The 25196-nt window shown below is 38.3% G+C and overlaps 1 protein-coding gene across 5 annotated transcripts in view; it reads left to right on the top strand.

The window, feature by feature from the left end:
• LOC136842638 (polymerase delta-interacting protein 3-like) overlaps positions 1 to 25196 on the top strand; it is a 49308-nt gene that overhangs the window by 11926 nt on the left and 12186 nt on the right. For all 5 annotated transcript variants that reach the window (XM_067110254.1, XM_067110255.1, XM_067110256.1 and 2 more), the window contains exons 2-5: positions 5201 to 5285; positions 5623 to 5778; positions 9166 to 9229; positions 15852 to 16071. In XM_067110254.1, coding sequence (XP_066966355.1) covers positions 5201 to 5285; positions 5623 to 5778; positions 9166 to 9229; positions 15852 to 16071 — 525 coding nt within the window. The remainder of the gene's footprint in view (positions 1 to 5200; positions 5286 to 5622; positions 5779 to 9165; positions 9230 to 15851; positions 16072 to 25196) is intronic.

The following is a 25196-nucleotide window of genomic DNA, read 5'->3' on the forward strand; positions in this document are numbered from 1 at the left end:
CACACCACAGCCAGCTTTGTTACCATTTACAGAGCCATCACAGTATATATGAATGGTATTACACTTAGGTAACGTATTCAGTTTACTAAGAAACTACTGTCTTAACGCATATATATTACACTCACTCTTTTTATAGTCCAACTTACTTATAGATATGTTTAACCTACAACACAACCATGGCTTTGGGCATATTACTCTTTCCAATTGAACACAGTATTTAACAACGTCATATTTTAACACTATTCTATATAGTTTTCTCAAACAACTATTAGGTTTATTCAAGATTCTACAGTTACCTGACATCATATCAATAGCCTTTTTTAAAATCTCCTCCCCCCTCCTTATGCTGCGGACAACTGCTGCACAGACTATTTCTTGAACTCTTTCAGAGATACTTGGAAGATTCAACTCCATTCTCATGATCTCTATGCGCGTACTCATGGTACAACCTAGTATTATGCGCATTGCTTGATTTTGTATTATTTCTAACTTCTTTAATTCTCTCTCCGAATAACACATTACCACTGGGGCTGCATAATCAATAACTGAACGAACTGTGCTTATGTACATCATTCGCAATACAGGTATACCGGCACCATTACCTCGGTTTGCCAATACCTGCAAAGGTCTTAACCTTGCCAGGCAAATATTTCTAACATAATTGACCTCATCCATACTTTTGTGAAAACCAACATACATACCAAGATATTTATAAGTTCCTACCATTTCCAGCTGCCTCCCATATAAAGATATCTCATTTTCAATTGGAGAACGTGATTGAATTTTACTTTTATTCTCATTAATAACTAATCCCATGTGTAAGCATAAATTATGTAGATCAGCTAAAGCCTCTTTCAAAACAAACTCATTTGTGCACTGAATCATAATGTCATCAGCATATATTACAACTTCTGTACCACTAGGAAAGGAATGCCTTGCAATGCGATCCATTAACACATTAAACAGAGTTGGACTTAAAACTCCCCCCTGTGGCGTACCCAATTCCATATCCATTGCTTCAGACTCATGCCCTTGAAACCAGACCTTAGCCCTCCTTTCACTTAGGTAACTTTCAATCCACCTTAACAATGATCCCTTAATGCCTTTATTCACAAGCTCTTCAAGTATGACATCTTTATTTGCCCTGTCAAATGCTCCTTTGAGATCAATAAATGCCCTGCATTTTACATTGCTATTACACAGCACTCTTAGAACACAATCTGTTGTACTCTTGCCCTTGATAAAACCATACAGATTTTGAGAGAATTGATCACCAATAATAAAAAGTAATCTATTAAGAATCATCCTTTCCATTAATTTGCATATGCAGGATGTTAGTGATATGGGTCGATATTCCTCATTACTCTTAGGTACAGGTACAATCAATGCCAGTTTCCATTTAATGGGTAATTTGCCATTTTCAAAACAAAGGTTGATCAAATCAAGTAGTGGGCTATCTTCCATCATTATAAGACAGTTAATTATTTCATATGTTATCCCATCTTCCCCAGGGGCAGTCGACCCACCTTTTTTAACTCCAAACAACAATTCATCTTTTGTAAAGGGCAAACTAGTCTCATCCACCATATCTATTTGCATTCTTACTAACTGTCGTCTCATTGAACGATGCAGTCACACGTAAACTAGCCTGAACATTGTTTGGTAAATTACTAAAACTAGAGACAGATGCCCATTTTTTCATGAGTTCATTTGCCATTCCTTTTAGGTCATGATGCGCATCATTTTTCCTTCCGATCCCTCTTACTTTATTTACAGCGTTCCATACCCCACTTAGAGACTTCATAAAAGATACCTCCTCTAAAAAGCGGTCCCAGTATTTTCCTCTGACTTTTTTTCGTATTTCAGAAGTACCTTCTGCTATTTGTATCATTGCCTCTCTACTACTTGCATCATTAGGATTCATATTCCACTTCCTTTGTGCTTTTCTTAAAAGATTGTTCCAACCCTTTATTATTTTGTCATCAGTATACTTTACTTTTTTGGAATTCATGAGAGGACAGTTCTCCTTGTTCACCTTTAAATGCAATATGGAATCTATTACTTTAAGCAAATCATCCAGAAACACATTCTCGTCATTTCCATGTCCATTTACATATTTGTAGTCCTTATACCACTCAGCAACCTTAGCCATAAATGTAACCTTCTCATCATTCTTGATAGTTAATCTTTTCCGTTTTTGACTGTAAGTTGTCCTTTGTATACCCAGACTCACCTCAATAGCAAAATGATCACTTACTAAGTTACCAACAACTGAAGCAGAAGCTTCATACTCAGTCATATTAAATAGCAAAGCATAGTCAATTCTCCCACCTCTCACATGAGTGGGGTCTCTATTCCCCAAAACGCAAATATGATCAAAAGAATCAACAATACTGTTCATGACAAACCCATTTTTATTTGAACCCCCATTATGTTCGAAATTTTTATGCCGGGCATTGAGATCGCCCAGTAGTAAACACTTTTCTTCAAAAATACATACAGGCAAACTTTCAATATTCAACATGTCACTATGAACATACACATTAATAACATATATATAACAATCGTTAACATACAATTTCAAGGACACAAACTCTGTACCATTAATCATAACAGACTCGCATAAAATAGCGGGAATGCTATTCTTGATGAAAGTAGTTAACCCTCTGGTGTTATCCTCATTTATAAATGCAGTAAGCGAAATGAAGTAAAGGTATGATTTCACCAGTATCGGATGTTGCTTTTGCCTGTTCCAAAACGTTTTGTGGCCTTTGCACATACAGTATTCGTTTCTTCAGCCACAGCTACAACCATAAATTTAGTGGCAAACTTTCATAACACTTAACTCTCAATTGTATGAAAGCTAATCAAATTTTTATTTTCATTTATGGAAGTCACCATTGAAAAGTTACCAAAATTTTAACAAGTTGATAACTGTAATGCAACCATGTGTAAGTTATGGTAACTGACATCAGCAAACGGTAGTTTCTCAATTCAGTTGTTTGTCAGTACTTGCTGTTGTTTATGCCAGTCTTACACGCACCAGTAACTGTTTGTTAATTATGTTACAGTAATGAATTCTAAGACAAGTCACAAGGTTGGTAAGCCTGATTTATTGTATGAAGAATCACATTTAACCTAATGAATTTTGCGGGGATAGGTCCAGAACCCACCGCAGACACACAAAATCCCCTCGTAAAAACTACAACTGCTTGTAACTGCCTGTTATAACAGTTCATTGCCTACTTTACTAGTTTGAACAAAAGTATACCTTAAATTATAATAGTAATTTTAATATTTCAAGCAAAAATACACCCCAAACCATCATCCCAAAACACCCAAAGTCATCTTACGTTACCCTCCAACAACTGTTGCTCTTAAGATATACACCCCCTGAAATGCTTATAACTGTCTATTTTAACAGTTCAAACAAAGATAATACCTCATACTATCATCCCATGTGCTATTGCTGTGGTTTATCCATCAGGTAATGGTCATGATAATTTCCTACATAGAGCTTTGGCAAGCATTTCATAAGTGACAAAGTAATATAAAATCAAGAGGCCTTGGAAATGTGCTCATACTTCACCCACGAGACACTCCATGTCTGAACAAAGGAAACTTGTTAAAAGTAATGTGGGCATACCATGTTATTTGGGATTAAGCTGGGAGAGAGAAAGGGTGGGGGGATGTACTAAGGAACCCATACTACTACCTCCCAAAAAGGGTAGTGGGCTTTCCCCCAAATCCTTGTTAGTAAAGGGAAGGGGATGCTGAGGTTGGCATTCCCCCTCTCCAGATGCTGTGATGCCATTGGTCAATATGGCATTGATAGGGTGGGGCCCTTGGTAGTTGGTCATTTTGGATGGCTCTTGAATACCTTTGAAGGGCTGACCCCCACTACCATTGCACATTACGTTACTGTTCCCATCTTACCCGCTGTAGGGGGTCAGTGCTGCCAGTGCGCCTCATGCGGTGCACTGTAGGTGTTACTTGAGATTCTTTGCAGTGTCCCTTCAGCACTTAGTTGCAACCCCTTTCATTCCTTGTACTTTACCTCTATTCATAGCATTCCATCTTACTTTCCATCTTCTCTTAACATTTTTACTCTCGATTTCCCTTTCAGCACTGAATGACCTTGGGTCCCAGCGCTTGGCCTTTGGCCTAAATTTTATGTTCCGTTCTGTTCCCATCTTACCCTGTGGGATCTCTTTAAGTTTAGAGCCTGTCAGCAGAGGCAAAGGAAATGTTGAAGAACATTGCTTGAATTTGTAAACTGGGTTTTTACAATGTCCTCTTCATGGTGGAGAAAGTCTCTGGAGACATGTCAGTGATATCTCTCCTTTAAACAAGTTTGTCCTTCAGGTTTGGTTTAAGATGGAAACAGTATCTTCATGTTGGATTCTCTCAGTGAAGGTGACTTCTTGCTTACTGTGGATCTAAAGGATGTGCTCTTTCAGATGTACAATTCAGAGTGCTGTGCTTCAGATTGGCAGCCCCAAAGGTGTTCAAATGAGTGTTCACTTTGCTGACTTGAGTCCAGTCACGGTATTTGCTTGCTGCATTACCTGGACAATTGGCTAATTCTGGTGTCCTCATAGGTGTATTTGCTCAGAATAAAGACTGCTGCCACTCATTTGCCACAGCATGGGAATTGAGATAGAGAGAATTTAGTTTCATACCCAAGTAGCCTGCAAATTATAGCTTATAGACAGGCCAGCATCATTTTGTCTTTGGATTTTTGGTTCATCAAGCTCTGAGAAGTTTCAAAGTAGTTCCTGGAGTAGCTCATCTTGCATGTATGGTTCTGCTAACATTCATTTCTATGGCAACTGGAGTGACATTGGTCGGCCTCACGCAAGCTACCCTCCCAGCTCGTGCCCATGAGCGGAGACCAGGAAAGACCTTCTTTAGTGGCTGAAAAACTAGTATCCTCCTTGAATTGGGAGCCTCTGGGGATGTTCAGTGATGGCAGGTAAGGATGATGCTCACCTACCACCAGTCAAACTACCTAGTTATCAGGCTCAACAGCATCCAGCTTTACTTGGGAGCAGTAGCTTTGGTTTGGATATCTAGGGAAAAATAAAGTTACTTCAAAAATTGGTTTTTATTTTTTATTGTTTTTTACTATGTTGTTGTTTGCATGTAGTGGTAGATACATTGCAGTTCCTCTTGTATTAAATAGCTTTCTATTTTTCAGTGTAAATCAGAAGCAAGGAATGATAAAGAAAAAGGGTGGCAAATTGTTCAAAGATGTACAGAAGGACTTGGGAATAAAGACAAAGGTCAGTAGTAAGGTTTTCAAGTATTTGTATACTTTTGAGTTCTTTGTAATTTCTGGTGGAGTGAAGTTACTAAGTTTATCATCTTTTTAAACTTGAGCAGTAATGACATATACAATTAACTAATTGATAGTGCTCTTCCATTATATGGAATACAATGTTACAAGATTTGGTTATTTTTTCTGTTGCAAATTTAATGTGACTTTTTTTTCCAATTAGGAACCTTAATATCCCAGACATAGTTACTTTGATGCTATATACCATATGTACATGAAATTTTTGCAAATCAGCATTGTCGTAATTGAAAGATAGTTCAGCATACAATGTAATTTTGTTTTAGAAAAATCTGTCTATAAATACGGACGCAAGGAATAGGATCATCCAAAAGCAAAGAATAAAGTTTAGGGATGCCAGAGACCGATTGGCGCAAATAGCCAAGCAGGGAGATGCCAGAGATAAGCTCAACCAAATTCGCAAAGGCAAGCCTGGCGACAAGGTAAGATTGCCTAATGCTGGTTTTATGTGTGGGTAATTATGGGATGGTTGTCAGGAAAATGAGTGCAAGATGTGTGTGTTTTAGTTTAGTATGTTTGAGGAAGTGCATGTAGTTGTTTTTAGTTCACCACCAATTGGGAGACATTAACGTAGGGGGTGGAGAGAGTGTCATGGATGGAATTGAATAGTGATGGGGTTGGGTTACAAATGGGTCGAATTTTTGTTTTTCTATTGGCAAGGGGTTGATGAAATGTGGTGAACATTATATATATTTGAAAGTATAGTTTTGCTTTTTAAAAATATAGTGCAATCAAGCACAGTCTTATTTAAAGGGGGGGGAAGAATTCTGCCACACTTTTAGTGCAGTCTTGCATTTAGTGTGCAAATCTTGCAAATTGAATGAAAACTATACCATTGGGCCATAAATAGTCCTGTTTTGTGTAATAAGAGGGAATGGTGTCTCCTTGGTGTTGGATGCATTTACTTGTAAAGATTTTGAATTTCACTTAGACATTGATGGCCACAAAATCATCGCAGTGGAAAAGGCAAATGGTTTTATGCATACCATGTGCTTGATTAATGTGGAATTTTTTGCCGTTATATCTAGAATTGTCAGTGGAAGGTTTGTTGTCAGCGTTTGAGATGAATAGTTCATTAACCCACTTCATGCCATGATTAATCTTGGTTTGCAGCGGTGCGTAGCCAGCACTTCATTATTTACAGTAAATAATGTACTGTTAAGATTGATGAATGTTTATATCTAACTGTGTGTGTGCAGTTGTATTTTTTCTTTGCTTCAACTATACAAGATTTTTTTCAATAAACTACATCCTGAATAGTATGTAGTTGGATTTTAAAGTTTGCATTAGGTGCTTATTGTCATTATTTCAAATGTTTAAGCTGCATGTTTGGCCAGGGTCCTCTGAACTTTCCAGCTGGCCTTTGATGTCCATTTGAGCAGTAATAAATATGCAGTTGCTGTACCATACATCCCTTGTCATTCTGTTCCTCTTTCTGAACAGACCCATTGAAAAACTACCTGTTTAGAATAACCAAAATGCCTGTTTGATGGGCTGACCTGAACTGCAGGTGGGATTTAACTGCGTAGTATGTGGTTTTTCATTGACTTCCAGTGGTGTTTTTGTATGGTTCACATAATTGACTAGAAACTTTTTGGAGCATTTGTTTAGTTTAGGAACAGAAGCTCCTTGGGTGCATTTCAAATGATGAAAGACTACGATGCTTCACTCTCAAGAAATCAAGACTACTCCATGGTCAAGAATATCTTTCCATTGTGTGATAGAGTCAACACAATGTTCATGTTTCATCACAAGAAAACTTGTGACTTTCTTTTCCGTTCCTTTGAACAGATCCATTGTAAAGCTACCTACAGTATGTGTAGAATAACCAAGCCATGTAATGGGCTGAACTACTTGAAGTGAAGTACTGTGAGAGTTTTCATTAACTTAGTACTGGTAGTTTTTGTACATTTCTCATGATTGACTGAAAAGTTTTTGAAGCTTTGATAATTGTATTCTTAACATAAGTAATGGGGAACAGAAGCTCCCAGGGTACCTTTTGAATTGATAATAGACTACTACTTTGTCATATGTCTCATCTTTCCATTTTTTGGCCAAGAGTCGGCACAATGTTCATATTCCTGAAGAAAATTGATATAATGTGCCATTCTGTTCAGCTTTGAACAGAGCCACTGACAAAAAGGTACCTATGTGTAAAATCACAAAAACATCTGTGTAATGTGCTTATCTAAGCTGAAGTCTGGAACATGAAAACTCCTCAGTACAGTGTGTGATTTTTCAGTAATTTAGTACTAGCATTTTTGCACATATATCACAGTTAACCATAAACTTTCTGGACCATTGATAAGGTTGTCCTATAGATAGGGAACAGAAGCTCCCAGGTACCTTTTGATTTAGTAATAGATTACTCTGTTGTCAAGCAAATCTTTCCATTATGTGATTAAGAGCCATTACAATGTTCATCTGGTCACCAAGAAAGTTGTAAAGCAATTCAGGCTGTCTAGTATTACATATTGCCCATGTTGCTTGAAGGTTGAGTATAGTATTATACACCAGTAAATAGAAACTGGGCTTCCAAGTGAAATTGTTGTATGAAGAAGCATTATCATGCACAAAAAGAATTTTTTACAGATTTTCCATACATTTATAAATATAAAAAAAATTAGAGCTTCAGTAAGAGTCAGCAACTTTTACACCTCTAGATTAAACATGGATTAGGAAGATAATTCTAAGGTAATGCTCATTTGATGCAAATGAATTCTATTGAGTATGCCTTATGAAATCAATCTTCTTAAGTAATGTAACTAATTTTATGGCTCTTTGTATTCTAAGATCCTTAATGTTGAACACGAAGTCAGATTTTGTCAGCTCTGTTTTTGTGCTGGCCTGAAGAATTATTCGGAAATGACAGCTGGAATGGATATTTTTGAAGGATTTCTCTAGTTATGCAAAATGCATTTGGAGCAGAGAAGTGTCTTGGTAACGTTGCCAGTTTTAAACAATCTTATTAATGGTAAAGCAGAGCTACATTTAAACCTGAAGTTTGTTTTAGATGTACTGGCAAACATGAAAACAAACGTGGTATGCACAAAGGAAAATCTCGGCACTGATAAGAGTGCAAAATAGTGGTGTCTGAACACAGTCCAGTTGAGAACAAAATGGACTCAGGCCTTCTCACGTCACAAGCTACGTGGACCTACCTGATAGGATTCTGCTATGATCAACTCAATTTGTGGTGTCTTGACCAGTTGGTTAATGGTACAGATGTTTTCATGGCATTTTCATTTTCTCTGTATGCATAAGTGTGAAATTATTACAAATATGCATAAGTGTGAAATTATTACAGATTTGTGCAGAATAATTCTATGTAGCAAGGGATTTCAAGAGATTTTAAAGTGAACTTGCTCACTAGGACACACGGTTGTGCAATTTTACAATTGAAAGGAAATGCTTTTATAGCGCAGCGTTGTCTTGGGTTAAATTGTGATTCTGCTTTATCTGTTTTCATGTTTTTTTGGAAAAACAGGCAGTTATACGGCTAATTGAGGCATGAATTGTTGGTTGTATGTGCACCATTTTAGTGGTGTTTTTAAATATTAAAATTGGCTAAATCTGCAGGTGATGTATCGTAAATAGAAAGCCTCCAGTTGTATTATTCCACAATGTCTTTTGTAAGTGCATAGAAGGCCATTGGAGACCAATTCTCTTTTACATTAGCAGAACTTTTTAAAGGATCCCTTGTATTATACATCTCAGCTGAATAATCTATATTAAATGTAAGTTCTGCCACAGCTAATTAGCTCGGACGCCTAATTAACACAACCTACTGTACATTCTTTTGTATTTAGGTAATTCCTCAACAGAAGAAGACAGTCGTGAAGAAGAAAATTCTTAATGTACCCAGACAAACATGTAAGTTCAAAAAAGGTCATTAGTTTTATTTTGAGTGCATGTAAGTGGAAGATCCAGTAACTGAAGTACTGTATGCTAGTTACCATTGACTTGGATAGCTCAGCTTCCAGGTACAGTTGCAAATGGTGGCAAACATTTTCACTCCTGCTTTAAAGATTATTTAAAAAAAAAAAAAAAAACTTTTAGTGATGATCCCACCAGCGATTGAGGGTCAACATTTCCCCATAATTATGTTTATTATATTTTAAGTGTACTTTTGAATTGGGTAATTCTCTCTCTCTCTCTCTCTCTCTCTCTCTCTCTCTCTCTCTCTCTCTCTCTCTCTCTCTCTCTCTCTCTCTCTCTCTCTCTCTCTCTCTCATTTTTTTTTTTTTTTTCCCATAACCAGTAATCATACTCTAGTGCTCTTGTGATAGGAGACATTCAAGAATAATGCTCTGTTCTGATGATAGAGTATGGAATGTTGGAAGGTCTGTTGATATGGCTTACATTATGATATGAAATTCTTTAAATGTGAGTTTTTCATGGAAGAATTAAAGACTGGTCAATTATATAAGCATCTGCTGTTAGCATGAACCAGCCAGTTGGTAGAGTTCTTATTGAGAACTGAGCCTGGCCGCAGAGGATTTTATTGACGTGTGTACACATTTGTCATAAAGGTGCAAGATTCATTAATAGGCCTGCCATTTGTTGAAGACCAGAGTATTATACATTAGATTAAGGTGGAAGTGATCTTCACAAAAAAAGCATTGTGGTAATGTAAATGCTGTGATGAAATTGAAATAAAAGAAACAAATACTGTATATGCCTTGAAGACGGGAAGTTTACCACAAAAAAAAAAAAAAAATTTCAATCTACATAAAAATGCTTTCATATAAAGTGATTTACTATAAAGCTATAAGGATGTTATAAATTGGATTAGCAGTACGACTGCAGTCATTTCCAGACTTGTATGATTTGTTATTTAAGTAGTAGTCAAGCTACATGGAGGGAAATTGGAGTGAATTAATAAAAGGAACCTTGGAGCTAAAGGCTTCGTGTTTATTACACAAAAATAAACTGTTGGTACAGATCAAGTTCTGCCGTGCAAGGCATGCTTCATGTGGTACCCCTTGACCTCACTCTAACTTTTAGCTACCTATTTTTCAGTGATGCTCAAGTGTGGATATTCATCAAGAGGAAAGAGGCTCAAAAGTGTCTTCATCAGGTTATGTAATAAGTCATAAACTGTTCTCATATGCCACAAAATTCTTGTAAGGTGATATTCGATGAGATTATACAATACCTAATCACTACAAATGGGTATAAGACAATATTTCAGGTTTTTGTCAAAATACAGCACAAAGTCAAAGGAAAGATGTAAAAGAAATACGTTTGAAGAGTGCCCCTAAGATGCCTTTACTCAGCTCCATGCCCCCGGATGACCTTTGTCATCTTCATAAAAGCTTTGTGGTAATGGGAATCCTGTGATGAAATTGCAATAAAAGAAACAAGTACTGTGTATGCCATGTAGATGGGAAGTTTACCACAAAAAAAAAAAAAAATTCTAAATCTACATAAAATGCTTTCAATAAAGTAATTTACTTTGTAAGTACAAAGCATAAGGATGTTATAAATTGGATTAGCAGTGCAACTGCAGTCATTTCCAAACTAATATGATTTGTTCTTTAAATAGTACCCTTAGTACAGATCAAGTTCTGCCATGCAAGGCGTGCTTCATGTGGTACCCCTTGACCTCTCTCGAACTTACAACTACCAATTTTTCAGTGATGCTGAAGTGTGGATATTTATCCAACTATTGTTATTGACTGATATGAAACTTAAAATCAAGAGGAAAGGGGCTCGGTGTCTTCATCAGGTTATGGAATAAGGCACAAACTGTTCTCGTATTCCACAAAATTCATGTAAGAAAATATTGGGTGAGATTATACAATACCTAATCAGTACAATTGGGTACAAGACAGTAGTTCAAGTTTTTGTCAGAACACAGCACAAAGTCAAAGGAAAGCTATAAAAAAAAAATATGTATGCTTTTTAAGAATGTCCCTAAGATGCCTTTACTCGGCTCCATTCCCCCAGATGACCTACTCTGCATCTTTAGTCTATGGTGGAAATTTTTTTAAGACCTCCCCTTATGGAGAGACTTCACAGATAACTTATTTTTCCCATTTTATTGGTCTTTTATACAAATAAGTGCCCTAATTTAAATGTGGAATTGGCATCTGAACAATAAAAAAAATAATTTCCAACTCCACAATAATGCCATGATAAATCAGATCCTTAAAGTACTTTTTGGTAGCTATATTGGCAATCGTACACACCATGTTGCTGATGCACTGGTGTAGGTTCCAGAATAAAAAGTTTGGCTGTTTTGCTGATGTAATGAACCTGGCAGTGTAAGAGAATTTTACAACTATGTTTACTTACTCTACACTAAAATTGCTTAACCACGCTCATAGTAAAATGACTAATATTTCTTCCACGTGTGCAGTTGCAGTTTTCTGCTGGTAAAAATTGTCTCTCAGAAATAATGGAAGTGGACATCAGCATGTAAGTAGTTCTAAATTTGGATATAATGTGAACAAAGGCCAGTTGTCACATTTTAAGTAAAACAGAAATCTTTAGGAAAGCCCAGCAAAATTTTTATAAATGGAAGGACAAGAGAAAGGATGGTAAAGCTTGAAGAAATAGAGATGCAAGGACTCATTGTAAACCATGTATTTAAAGCAAACTGTTAAGTTTTGAAGAGCCATGGACAAGCCAGGAAAGAAACTAGTGATTGAGAGAATTTTGAGTAAATGATTCCTTAATTATGTAACTGGCACAGTAAATATTTCTTTCATGATGGCACAGATTTTTATTTGTGCTTGTAAAAAAAAAAAAAGCATATTTTTTAGTGGGAATTCATACTCCGTAAGTGTATATAAAGTTAAGACAGGGATATTGAGATGAGAAATGCACTTTGGCTCCCAAGCAAACTTACATTACTGGGCATTTCACACCCTGTTCAGTTTACCTGGCCGTGATCCTTTTGGAGAGAAACCTGTGATAGAGGCCTTTAAGGTTTGTTGAATCTGCACTGAATTTAGCCAAGAAGTGTCCATGCTATTCCAAAAATGTGGAAAAGTTATTGCAGTTAGAATTTACTTTAAATATTTTGTCCACAAAGTGTGGTACAGTCTGATAATTTGTTACTTCCTTGACAGAAATCTTGGAAAAGTATGTTGAAAGATTTCATGTTTCAGCATAATTTCCTGTTTACTTGAGATAAATATTAGCAGAGACTGTTTAGGAACCTTTTTTCCCTCGTGTCATTAAGCAGTTGGTGACCCTTAACTGCTAGTGCAAAATCAGATGGAGACGATTATGAGAATGTCCTCTGTCAACGCATTGTAAATCTGAATTGTTCCATGTATGCCCGTCTATACTTAGTATTGCAAGTCGAGGGACTTGTATAGACAAATTGTGCAGAATTTTTGACTACACTGAAATTACAGTGCCTATTTACGTTGATCAGATATATTTTAATGTAACCAGACATTACATTCAGATAAGGGCCAGCAAATAACTTTATGAAGTATGTTTTGACGTTGTTTTTCACAACTTGAATGTTGGGGAAAAAAATAGCATCTTGGTTTTGGTAGTAACAGTCTGGCAGCATTTGAAATTATGAGGAAAGGATTTTCCCATTTGATGGAAAAAGGAATGTTTTGTTCTCTAACCAAGTAACAGCTCCATTTGCTGGCTACCTGATAGCCCAGTCAGATATGAAAGCAGCTGTTTGGATTTCATCCTGGCCGTTGCATTTATTGTTGGTCAACTTGATACTTGTTCATTAAAAAAAAGTCTACCATTTATGGAAATAAGGTCATCCAAGAGAGCACAGAGTATGGTTTTCACAGTAGATTTTAAAGTTTTCTGTGTTTGGGAATGGAATTTTACTTTCTAAAATAAAAAATTTTTACCAGGGGAAGACTTTTTTTTTGTTGGATTATTAGGGTTTCAAACTAACTTTTCTCTTTGTCCTTTGAAGTTGAGTGCATACCCGTATTATAAGTTCATTCATGATCAATGGGGTAATGTGATACTGTATTCGTCTTTTAGTAAGAGTGAGTGAAAGTATGTCTGAGCATTTGAAAGAAGAGCTGCTTTTCACAATGTGAAAGAGAGAATTTAGTATTTTATATTGCACTTTTAATTTTGCATGGTGAAAAATGAAACTCATAACTCCCTGTAAAGAGCATTAAACCAGTTAAGTTTTCAAGATTCCCCCCCCCTTTTTTTTTTTTACCACCAATCTAAAAATTACCCATGTACTGTGGATTTTTTTTTTTTAATAATGGGAATCAGTACAAAATGTACAATGGGAATCATAGTGAAAAATGTTATGAGTAATTTGGGAATCAGTGAAAAATGTTATCATAAAATTTAAGTAATTTTTGTGTACCCACCTTACAAGAAACACAGTGTTTTCAGACAAATACATAACCTTTGTTTTTACATGGAGTTGAACAAATACATATCCACTGTTACGTTTAATTACCTACGACTTTAGGGTACAGTTTTGAAGTTGCCCATTCATAAGCCGGTAACTGGCAGCTATACTTTTATATACGCCAGTATGAAAGTTGCAAATTGCAAAGTGCAAAATTTCAACAGAATAGCAGTAAGCTACTAGCTGTAATAATATGACAACTTTGATTTGGCTGCATTGTTGTGTACCTATATTATGTTAATGTTTGTACTGTGCAGAAAGCCCATTGTTGAGAGAGTATTTTGGTCATAAAACTGTTCTTGCTTTCTCCTGCCTTATAACGTTCAGAATGTTTGGACATGGGAAGCTTAAGCTCCATGTTCTCAGGTTTAGTTTTTGTAACTGGCTATTTGGATTGTGATTGTTGGTGAGCTTATATTGATCATTCCTGTTTAGCTTTTTATTGGTTGGTTTATCTTGATATTTACTGTTCAGCTTTTATAGCTGAGTACTATCAGGGTATTTCACGCTGAATTTTATGCTCGCCTAATGCACTGGAAACCCTAAGAAGTGGGTACCAGCAGTGTATCTGAACACATAAGTGAACTTTGTAATTGACATGTACCACACCATCTAAGAAAATTTTTCTCCTCCTCCTGGAAACAAAAGTGTGGCTGTTTACACTAGATTTTGTATGCAGTTTGGTACTGACAATCCATTTATCCACCATGAAATTGTAAAGATGTACAAATCATACCTTTTGTTTAACCAGTTTGAGACTGCATGAAGATACTACAGCATCAGTGCTTATAGTCTGTAACTCGGAAAGATTTTGCGGGAAGTTGGTTAATTGGCCTTTGTATTTTGGTTATGCTATATTTATTTTACTAATGAGTTCAGCTATTGGTACAGGCAGTCCCCGCTTACCAGTGGCATCGGTTAACAGCATTTCGGTGTTGCGGCGCTTGGCTAGCAACGCTGTTAAGCAGTTTATCGGCAATTTTCAGTTAGTGGCACTCGCCTCTTAATTGCCTGTAGGTGTGGCAATTTACAAATCCAATCTATTTTTCTGTTAACAAGGTTATTCAAATTGTATGGGCCACTTAAGTCAGGTATTAGGTGGACCTTTCACCCAATACCAATAGCTATTGCTGGTACTATCATTTATGTGAAAGTTCTTCAGATGTTGTAAATTAGTATTTGTTATTGTTGAATGATGGACTGATAGACCAAATGTACATGTGAATCTATCAGGCAGAAGGTTTACAGAAGGTAGTTCTTTTGTCTCTGGCAACAGACCGTAATCTGCTCTTGTATCCTTGGCACCAGACCCTAAGGCAGTTGTGAAAGGTCTGAAGTTTTTGTAATGCTAGCGGTCAGTCAAAAATAATCAGTTTGCCTGGGGAGTGTATTTGACTGGTTTTACACCAAAGTATATTTATCTCTGTATAGGTATGAATGTTTTCTGAAATTAAACCTAGAATGAAATTTTTCAAATGTCCAAGTAAATAGTGGACATGCATTTTTGGTGTTTGAGAAAATAGCCCCTATGCTCTGAAATAGTACAAGGAATATTTGAGAGAGATTTTTCTATACTGTACCAGATAAATAATGGAAACTGTCACTAACAGTAGGTGCATTCCCACAAACAATCACGTTAGAATTGCACCTCTCTTGCATGTACACGGTTTTAGGATTTGTACTCTTGCTGTATAATGTTATAGAGAGCAGAGAGGACTTGAGTTGTCAATTTCAGTGTTCTTGTAAAGATCTAAAATTAGTTGGTTTATGGCAGGAACTGGGCATTTTTTCTGTCTGATCGGCTATCAAAGAGTAGATGAGCTTTTTCAGGGGCAGATTCTTCATGGCTTTTTTTTTCTCTTGGTTATCCATGATTTTGCAGGTGGTTTTCTTCTTAATCTAAACTGAAGTTTGATGTTTAATTATTTATAGTCAGAGCCAGTTGAAAGAATATTTTCAAAGACTTATAAGATACATTTAAGAGGATGGAAGCCCTCATATGGTTACACTTCACTGCCAGTTACAGAGAAGTGTAGCTGTTTTAAGTTTTAATTAGATCTTTTCTTTCCCTTTTAATTAATCTTGCTCTTTTTTTTCCTTATAACAAAAGATGTGATTTTATTTTAGTGAATGTAGGACAAACCCGCATGAAGGGTGCAGCTGTTATCCGCACCGTGGCAGGTGCTAAAAGGAAGATAAAGGGAAGACCTGGTGTAGTAAGGAGAGCTGCCGTTGTAACCAAAGGAAATAGACCTGGTGGACGTGTGCAGGCTCTTCCAAATAATCCTGGGGTTATCACCATCAAGAATAATAATGTGCGTCCATACAATACCTACGAGGTTGTCAAGTAAGTATTTCAATTTGTGTTATTACTGGCGACCGAATCTGGCCAGATATAGCTACTAAGTCATGGTATACTGAATCTTTTAGCCATTGTTTACAAATTCTGAAGGAACTTCTCTGCAGGTTGTTTACATGAACAAAATAAGACTTTCATTGAAGGTTTCTATAAATGAATTGAGAATATAGAATTTAAAGCCCTTCTTCTTGATGATCCTTCAGTCTAGGTCTGTGTGTTCTAGTGAAATTTCTTTCACTCTTCCTCTTCACCTTCTCTCTAAAGCACAATAATACACAACACTGGTTGTTGTCAGCTGTACTATTATGTTATTTTTCAACATTTTTGATCAAAATGTGATTCTTATACTGTGTACATTAAGATGTGGTCTGATTTAATTTGAGTAATGTAGCTTTGTCATGGTCCCATTGAATAATTCATTTGTTGCCCGTAGACATAACTATTCATGTGTGTTATTGATGTTTACTACAATGGCACTTGAACTTATTGGCAATTTGGGAGTCTGGCCTCCAATAAGTAATGAAATCCAAAAGTATCAAAGGGCCAAGTGAAATTAAGTATATCTTAGTTTAACCAGACCACTGAGCGCGAGTCGAACGCTGGGTCAACAGCGTGCTAGCCAAGAGCACTACCCACCCCTCCAATGAAGAACTAGACCCTGTAGTATAGGCTTTACCCCAGAGCCAGTGTAACAGCTTTGTGGAAATTCTTGCTATTGTTAAATTCAATAATGAATGTAACTGTCTGGGTAGGATTAATGAAAGATAAAGAAAACTATACCATATGCACTGCATGCATTTGTCTGCTGATTTTTATTTGTAGCAAGTAGTGACTATTTCCTACTGCATTTTAGTCAATACACATTTAACAATCTCTTGATAGTGTCATCCAAGTCATCATGTGTGTTGGCATAAAGATAAGTAATAGCAGTATGTATTGTTATTCAATATGGCTTAGGAAAAAGTGAAAGCCTTAGTGTCAAACAATTTTCTAGCTAGTTGAGCTTCAGGTGTCGTACATCACTATTTAAAATCTTCAGTAACTATGCGTTGTGTTTGCTGGTAAATTAATCGCTTTTAAGGAATATTAACTTTATCAGGACTTGGATTAAAGTAATGCACAAGAGAAAATAAACAGAGGCTACCATATGATTATTAATAGAAACTTTACGTTTAACAAATGTTCTGAGGCTTGAACATTTTAAGTCAGTGTTTTTTCACTAACTGTGCTGTCATTAATACAGGGAAAACTGTTGAATTTAAATATAGTTTTTGCTGTTCATTTGCTGTTATGTGAATTGGACTTCATAAGCAATTTATGAATGTGTACAGTATATGTTTACTCCCTCTCTCTTGTTTTGTGTACAGTATTGTTATTTTTATGTAACTTACCAAGTAGCTACATAGCTATTACACGTCATTCATTGGCAGCTTAAATTTGAAAATTCACGGTAGCATTCTAATATTTTGGTGTAGGTAACTTGCCCCGCCCACTTTTGGGGAAGGGGTACAACACTACTAACTAGCCCAATTCGTTTCTGCCCATTGACAGCATAACATGGTTGTTAACTTCAGCTTTCTTTTGATTTAGTACAGTTCGCCGGATGATTTTCATTGTTATTTGGTGAAGTGTTCCATGTATTGGTAGCGATTGCGCTAATTGCATTAGCTTATTCAGTTTGGACTTTGTTTTTTTCAGAATATGTCTGATTCTAGTTCTGCTAAGTAGGTTTTGCAGCAAAGGCTGTAATACCTGACTAACTTCTGTCACTTATGATGCTCATACCATTTGTTGTAAATGTAGAGGACAAACTTGCTCTGCAGTCTTGACTTGTGACAAATGCAAAAAATGGGATCAGGGAACAAACTTGAGAAAACAGACGTATGGGAGCGGCTGTTAAGACCGAAGCTAAGAATTCAGATAGTCAGGGTTCTGTTTTGCATGCCCTTCCAACTCCTATGTCTGCATTCTCCCTGATCACCAGTCCTCCAACCTTCCGAACCCAATGCCATCGCCAGTCTGGAAGCCAGAATGGACCAGAACACTGTAGCACAAATAGGAGCTTCAGTGAGTGGCCTTATGGACAAGATTAGTGCCAGTGACATCAGTGCAAGTGTTGTTTCAGTGGAGGAGGTGGCTACTCATCCCACCAATGCTCTTAGACAAAGGTCCTGTCAAACTCCCCTAAACCTGGGAGGCAAACCATAAGTCCCATGGAGGTCGGTGGGGTTGCCCCCACAACTGAGCCTGTCGTTGGGATTACCTGGACTCGGCGGACAGCCACTGGAAAAGCATCCACATTGGAGTTCATGCCCTTTCGTTGAGTGATACAAATTCGGGATCCGACAGATCCAAGTGCAAAACGAGTTGGAAGCGCAGCTGGCGCTTCAAAAGTGCATCCAGGCCATTGAAAAGGCCAATATCCGCAGCTGAGTCCGAATTTCTGATCCTGTGCAAGCGGAACAGAGATCATGATCCGAGTCCCAAACCTTCATGCAGGTTTTGGGATGATCCATCTAACGTGTTGCCCGTAGTTCTGTGTCAGAGCGTCAGTTCCTGTCGCCCAGGCGGATCTCAAAGAAAACACAGAGATCACACTTTTGGATCCAAGGGATCCAGTTTAGTGGGATCTGGTGGATCCAAGTACCTAGTGGGAACAGAAGGACCCAGATATTTGAGGGGATCCGAGGGATCCAGACATCCATCGGGATCCGAGGGATCCATTCTTCCAGTGGGATCCGAGGGATCCATTCGTCCGGTGGGATCTGTGAGATCCGAGGGATCCATTCTTCCAGTGGGATCCCAGGGATCCATTCGTCCAGTGGCTCCGAGGGATCCATTCGTCCAGTGGGATCCGAGGGACCCAGACATACAGTGGGATCTGAGGGATCCAGACACACAGTAGGATCTAGAGGACCCGGTGCTCCCGTTGAACCAGTTCAACAAGTAGTTCATGAGCGTTCGTCAGTGTTCGATCACGCCATTCCGAGCGAGCGAACTGGCATATGGCACCGCCCTCTTCTCTTCATCCGGTTCAGGATCCAGCTTTGGAACCCATTAAGCAACAATTGGGCAGTATTGTGGACCTTTTACGTAAAATATCAGTGACTCACAGGCCTGAGAATTTGACTCTCTCTCCTGTTTTGTCTGCAGAAGAAGTCTTAGAACAGGATCAGCCTGCTTCAGCCTAAGCTTCCCTTTTGAAATACTTCAAGTTTTGCTTCCCAGACTTCTTTTCTCCAGCGATTCCCTTTTTTCCGGGTTCTTCTTTCATGATGAGACAGCCTGTGGATGCCTGTAGGCTGCCTAAGATGGTGTTATCAAAGTCATCGAAGAAAGCTCTTGTCAAGCATTGAGAGCTGGTTGACAGAAAAGAGGAAAACGGGGAAAGCGGTATTCTGCACTCCTCCTCCTCACTTATCCAAGAGGAGATACATATCCTATGTGACTGGGGAAGTGCTGTCGTTGGGAGCTCCTGCCTCCTCCCAAGGGGATTTCTCCAGTTAAATCGACTCAAGGAGATCTGCCTTCTCTTCCAAGATATGGTTTATGACTTCGGAACTCGAGCATTTGACTAAGGACATATTTAAGGTCTTCGAGATATCAAGTTTTCTTGACTGGACTGTCGGCGCCTTAGCGAAGAAAATAGAAGATTGCACCTCTCTCCAAGCTAACTTCGCTGCAGACTGGCTGGGAGTGCTCTCATGAGCGGATAAAGCGAGAAGGGATGGATCCCAGGAGCTGGCAGCCTTGTTCATGATGGGAGTACTTGAAGAAGCGAGAGCAGTGTTGTTCATTCACTTCCAAAGGGGTCACTCCCCAACAGAGATCCATGCTCCTTTAAATCAACAGGAACTTTTCCCCAGCGCTACAGTGGAACATATGGCAGCGGAGCTGCATAAGAAATCCACACGACTTGCTGACCCAGTCCACCAGACGTCCTAAGGAGTCTGGACGTTCTGCATCTTCAACATCGTTCGCACCCAAAACGATTTCCCCTCTACAGCAAACATTTCAAGGAGGTAGAGGTAGATTCCAGCCGTTCCCGAGCGTATTTTAGGTCCATTCAGCCAATTAAAAAGTCAACAAGCAAATCTTCCCCTTGCAAGGAAGGATACTTTCCTCCGTGTACCAGTGGGAGCCAGGCTTCAGCATTTTTGGAGCAAGTGGAAGGAGAGATATAGAACTTTGGGTTTTAAAGGTAATCAGAGTAGAATACTCCATCCCATTCAGGGAGAAACCTCCCTTAGTGTCCTCTCCTATCAACTTGGCGGCCTACACTTTAGACTCTGAGAGGTATTCAACCCTATCACAGGAAGTTTCATATCTCCTCGCCAAGAAATAGTCGGAGATGTCAACACGCCGGGGTTCTACAACTGCCTGTTCGTTGTCCCAAAATCTTCGGGAGGTTCGAGACCTGTCCTGGACCTCAGCGCCCTGAATTTTATATTCAGACTACGAAATTCAAAATAGAAATAACCCACTTAGCTCTATCTGCCATCCGTCAAGGGGATTGGATGGCAACCATAGACATGCAGGATGCATATTTCCACATCCAGTTCTCCTGGAGGCCAGGAAATACCTAGGGTTTGTGTTCCAAGACAAGGTCTTCCAGTTTCGAGTGCTGTGCTTTGTACTTTAGACGGCCCCTTCACCAGAGTCCTAGCCCCAGTGGCAAAATGGCTACAGCTCATGGGGCTCAACATCTGCCTCTATTTAGATGATTGGCTCCTACGCTCCCCCTCGGAATCGAGTTGCACGGGGGACCTAAGGAAGACTCTTGTTTTAGCCCAAGAATTGGGCCTACTGATAAATCTAGACAAGTCCCAATTAGTCCTGAGTCAGTCAATTCTTTATTTGGGAATGAAGATCAACTCTCGGGCTTTTCCATCCGACAAGAGAATAAAAGCCTGCATTTGAACAGTTTAGAAATTCCTCTCTCTCCCATCATGCTCGGCCAACGAATGGATGTGTCTGCTGGGGACACACTCATCCATAGAAAAGTTCATTCCGTTAGGGAGACTTCACACGAGAGTACTACAATTCTTTTTGAAAGCCAGTTGGCAGGGGAAGTTGCTCCCTGACTCATTTTTCCCAATCACCCCTGAGATCAAAGAGGACCTTCGATGGTGGCTTGCAACAGGAGGGTTTGCGAAATGGAAATCACTACACCCTCTGAACCCCAACCTCACATTATTCTCAGACGCATCAGATCTGGGTTGGGGGGCTCTCGTAGAAAACAACGAAGTGTCAGGGACATCATGTTCACTACCTGAAAGAGAACTTCATATCAACTTGAAGGAGCTAAAGGCAATACACTTAGCTCTTCAACCTTTCTCAACATAGACTAAAAAAAAGTGACCAAAGATCTCTTCATCTGGGCGCAGGGAAATCAAACCAAGATTGTTACCTGCTTTATACAGGGCAAAGTCAATGTCATAGCGGACGAATTAAGTAGTTGCAAACAGGTCCTACCCACGGATTGGACACTGACTCCACAGGTATGCACCGATCTGTGGAAACAGTGGGGAAAGCCGTCGATAGATCTATTTGCAGTGTCGACGAATCACCGTCTCCCTTTGTATTGCTCCCCAGCCCCGGACCCTCTCCCTTGAGTAACGGATGCTATGCTCCAGGACTGGTCAAACCTGGATGTATACGCCTTCCCACCATTCAGTATGGTGAGAGAAATAATCAACAAATTCCTCTTCCACAACAATTTGTTGATGACCCTGGTAGCTCCCTTCTGGCCACAGAAAGAGTGGTTTCCAGATCTCCTCAACCTCCTAGTAGACTTCCCAAGATTGTTTCCACAATGACGAAGTCTACTCAAGCAACCGTATTTTCACCGGTTCCATCTAGGACTATCCACTCTTGCTCTGACAGGCTTCAGACTGTCAGGAAACTTGTCAGAGCGAAAAGCTTTTCGAGATAAGCTGCAGAAGCAATTGCCAGATGTAGACGTCAGTCTTCCTCCGTCTACTAAAATAAGTGGGCAACATTCCGCAATTGGTGCAGAAGATACAAGATGATATCTTCTACCTCTGTAGCACAAATAGCAGACGTCCTGCTATTGTTAAGGTCTTCGCAAGGATTGGCTACGTCCACGATCAAAGGCTACAGAGCAATGCTCAACTCGTTTTCAGACATAGAGGTCTGTACCTATCTAATGATAAAGACATCAGTGACCTTATCAAGTCACTAGATACTGCAAAGCAAGATAAATCAGATTCCATATCCTGGAATCTAGATGTTTTAAAATGGCTCTCGGGTCCGCCATTTGAACCTCTTCGATCTACATCCCTCAGGGATCTGACAAGAAAAACTTTTTTTAGTCGCTCTAGCTACTTTCAAGAGAATTAGTGAGTTACAGGTTCTGAGCAAGAAGGTAGGATTCTCACAGGGAGATGCGGTCTGTTGCTTTACTTTGGGATTCCTAGCGAAGAATGAAACGTCCTTTCCCTGGCCCCATTCATTCACAATCAAAGGTTTAACGGCATTCTAGGTCATACAGACCAAGAGAGAGCTCTTTGTTCAGTAAGAGCACTTAGGCATTGTTTAGAAAGAAATAAGAGTATCAGGCACATCCCCTAACCTCTGGTGTTCAGTTAAGGATCCAACACGTCCTTTGTCCAAGAACAGATTGGCATTCTTCTTGAGAGACGTGATTTCTGAGTCGCACATTAAGATTCAAGAAGACTTACCAATTTGCAAGGTTAAAGCCCATGAAATTAGGGCAGTACCGACTTCAATTTCCTTCAAGAGAAATTTATCCCTATCTTCTATTTTACAATAGACTTTCTGGAGGTGCAAATTTTTATCCACGTGGCATCAAAACTGTTTACAAGAACTGCAGTACCCTTGGCCCATTATCCATGGCTGGCATGGAATTGGGGGAGGAGGGGTAGGGGGTAACCTTACACTCCTCTGTCTACTGCCTTGAATTATGTTGTCGAGTTTCAGGAAGTTGGGGGTACTGAGTACCTGGAGCTCCCATCATTCGTTGTGTTGTGCTTTGAATGGTTTATGGTATCTGATCTGTTTTATGGTGTATGTGAAACTTGTGTTTTGTGGTTTTTGTTAGTACTGCACCCAGGGCAAGGGCTTTTGTATTTTGTATGCTTTGGCAGCCATCGTAGTACTCCTTGGCCGCAAAGCCCCACTAATGTAGAGGCGCCTCTTGGCTTCACTGCCACACCACTACGGTTGAAATGAGCCGCATCGGAGGCAGTATTTCCCTGCTGGAGCTCTCTCGTCAGGTAAGTCACAACTAACATTCTTAATGTTAACTACTTACTATTTTAAAAATTCATCTCCATTCATGAGTTATTTTTGTAGTAGTACATGCCCATGCTTCCCACCTCCTGTCAGTGTGAGATTCAGCTATGTAATTACTTGGTAAGTTACTTATATAAAAATGACATTTTTATAATAAATTAAAAGTTTCATATACTGTATACTTACCAAGTAACTACATGATCATAGCCGTCCCTCCCTCCCCTTTCATGGGCATAGGGCATAAACAAATTGGGCTAGTTAGTAGTGTTGTACCTATCCTTCCCTGAAAGTGGGCAGGGCGAGTTAGCTACACCAAAATATTGGAACGCTACGATGAATTTTCAAATTTAAGCTGCCGATAAATATGTAAAGCTATGTAGTTACTTTGTAAGTATATATAAAACTTTATTTTATTATAGAAATGTCATTTTACTCTAGTGTTATTAAGTTAATGCTCTTAATAAAATGGCTTGAATGTAATTTTGAATATCAGTAGCTTATGGCATGTTTCGGGTCGTACTTACAAATAATTGTTTATGCCAAATAACAGGTTGCTGTAATACGGTATATCTTTTAACAGGCTTTCCTCATGCACACCCACAAAATTGGGTGAAGTGCTCATTATCTTTTAAATGTGGATACACTGAAGTGCATGTGCTAATGGTAGCTATTTGCACTCTAGAAAATCGGTAGACAAATGCACATACATAGTGACGTGCAGTGCCTAGTTGTAGTTGTTTGTTTGTTTTTTTTTTTTTTTTTTTTTTTTATAACATGCCTGCATGGAAGTTCACATACATGCTTGCATGAATTGTTGAATTTGTTACTTTATTCAGTCAGTAACTTGCAAGACAAAAAAGGTACATACATTGATTTCCACTCACCCCTAAAAATTTATCCAGAAAATATTGCTCATATGTGAAACAGGTCTGGCAGTAGCAAAAACAGAGATGATATGCTGAGTAATGCTTTTCTTAAACATTGATAAGATATCATTAAAAAATTTTATATCTAATGTAGTTATGCATTATTTTACACTTTTCAATATTTAATACTATATGTATAACTGAATCATGAAAATATGGAACATGATGAATGTGTAAAGGCAAATGCCACGAAGGAAAGTGAAAAAACGGAGTGGTGTTAGGCCTTTTGACTTACTGTCCTTTATTCAGCAGACTGATATAGAAGTATAAAAATAAGTTTACAAAGAAAGTCATATAAATAACAGATAGGGATTATAAAGGAAAATATGTACTTGGAGTCCAACACAGTTGAAGAATTAGTAGATGTACCAAAACAAGGGTAAATATTTAAGAGGTTTTACAAGAGATTAGGCCCAACAGCCCGAAAGCAGGGAAAGAGACTGGGCACCAAAAAGTTAATAAGTTGATTACATATGTTGTAAAAGTACTACTCAGTAATTCTCCATTTTGGTAAACAAAAATTTTTGCAGAGTGAACATTTTCACAGAAAAATATATTAAACATATGAATACATAGAAATAGAGATAAATGTATATAGATAGATGTAGAGTTATATACTGTATATAGATACATATATATATAGATATATAAATACATATAGATGTAATTATATATTATATAATCGTCAGTGATTTTATCTTGATGTCATTCTTGAACACTTTACTAATACAGGGGTCAACATAATACATGCCAGGGCTAAGGTTGAAATTACAACTGGAAATAAGCTGTAAAATAGCAGATTCTAAAAGATTTCGTGAAGAGAAATCTCTATCTGGCTATCGCTGAACATTCAGTCCAATTTATTCTGCGAGTTTTCCTTTGAATGAATATTGCATTGGATGTTTGCCC

Source organism: Macrobrachium rosenbergii, chromosome 10 (genome assembly GCF_040412425.1).
Source record: "Macrobrachium rosenbergii isolate ZJJX-2024 chromosome 10, ASM4041242v1, whole genome shotgun sequence".
Classification (NCBI taxonomy): domain Eukaryota; kingdom Metazoa; phylum Arthropoda; class Malacostraca; order Decapoda; family Palaemonidae; genus Macrobrachium; species Macrobrachium rosenbergii.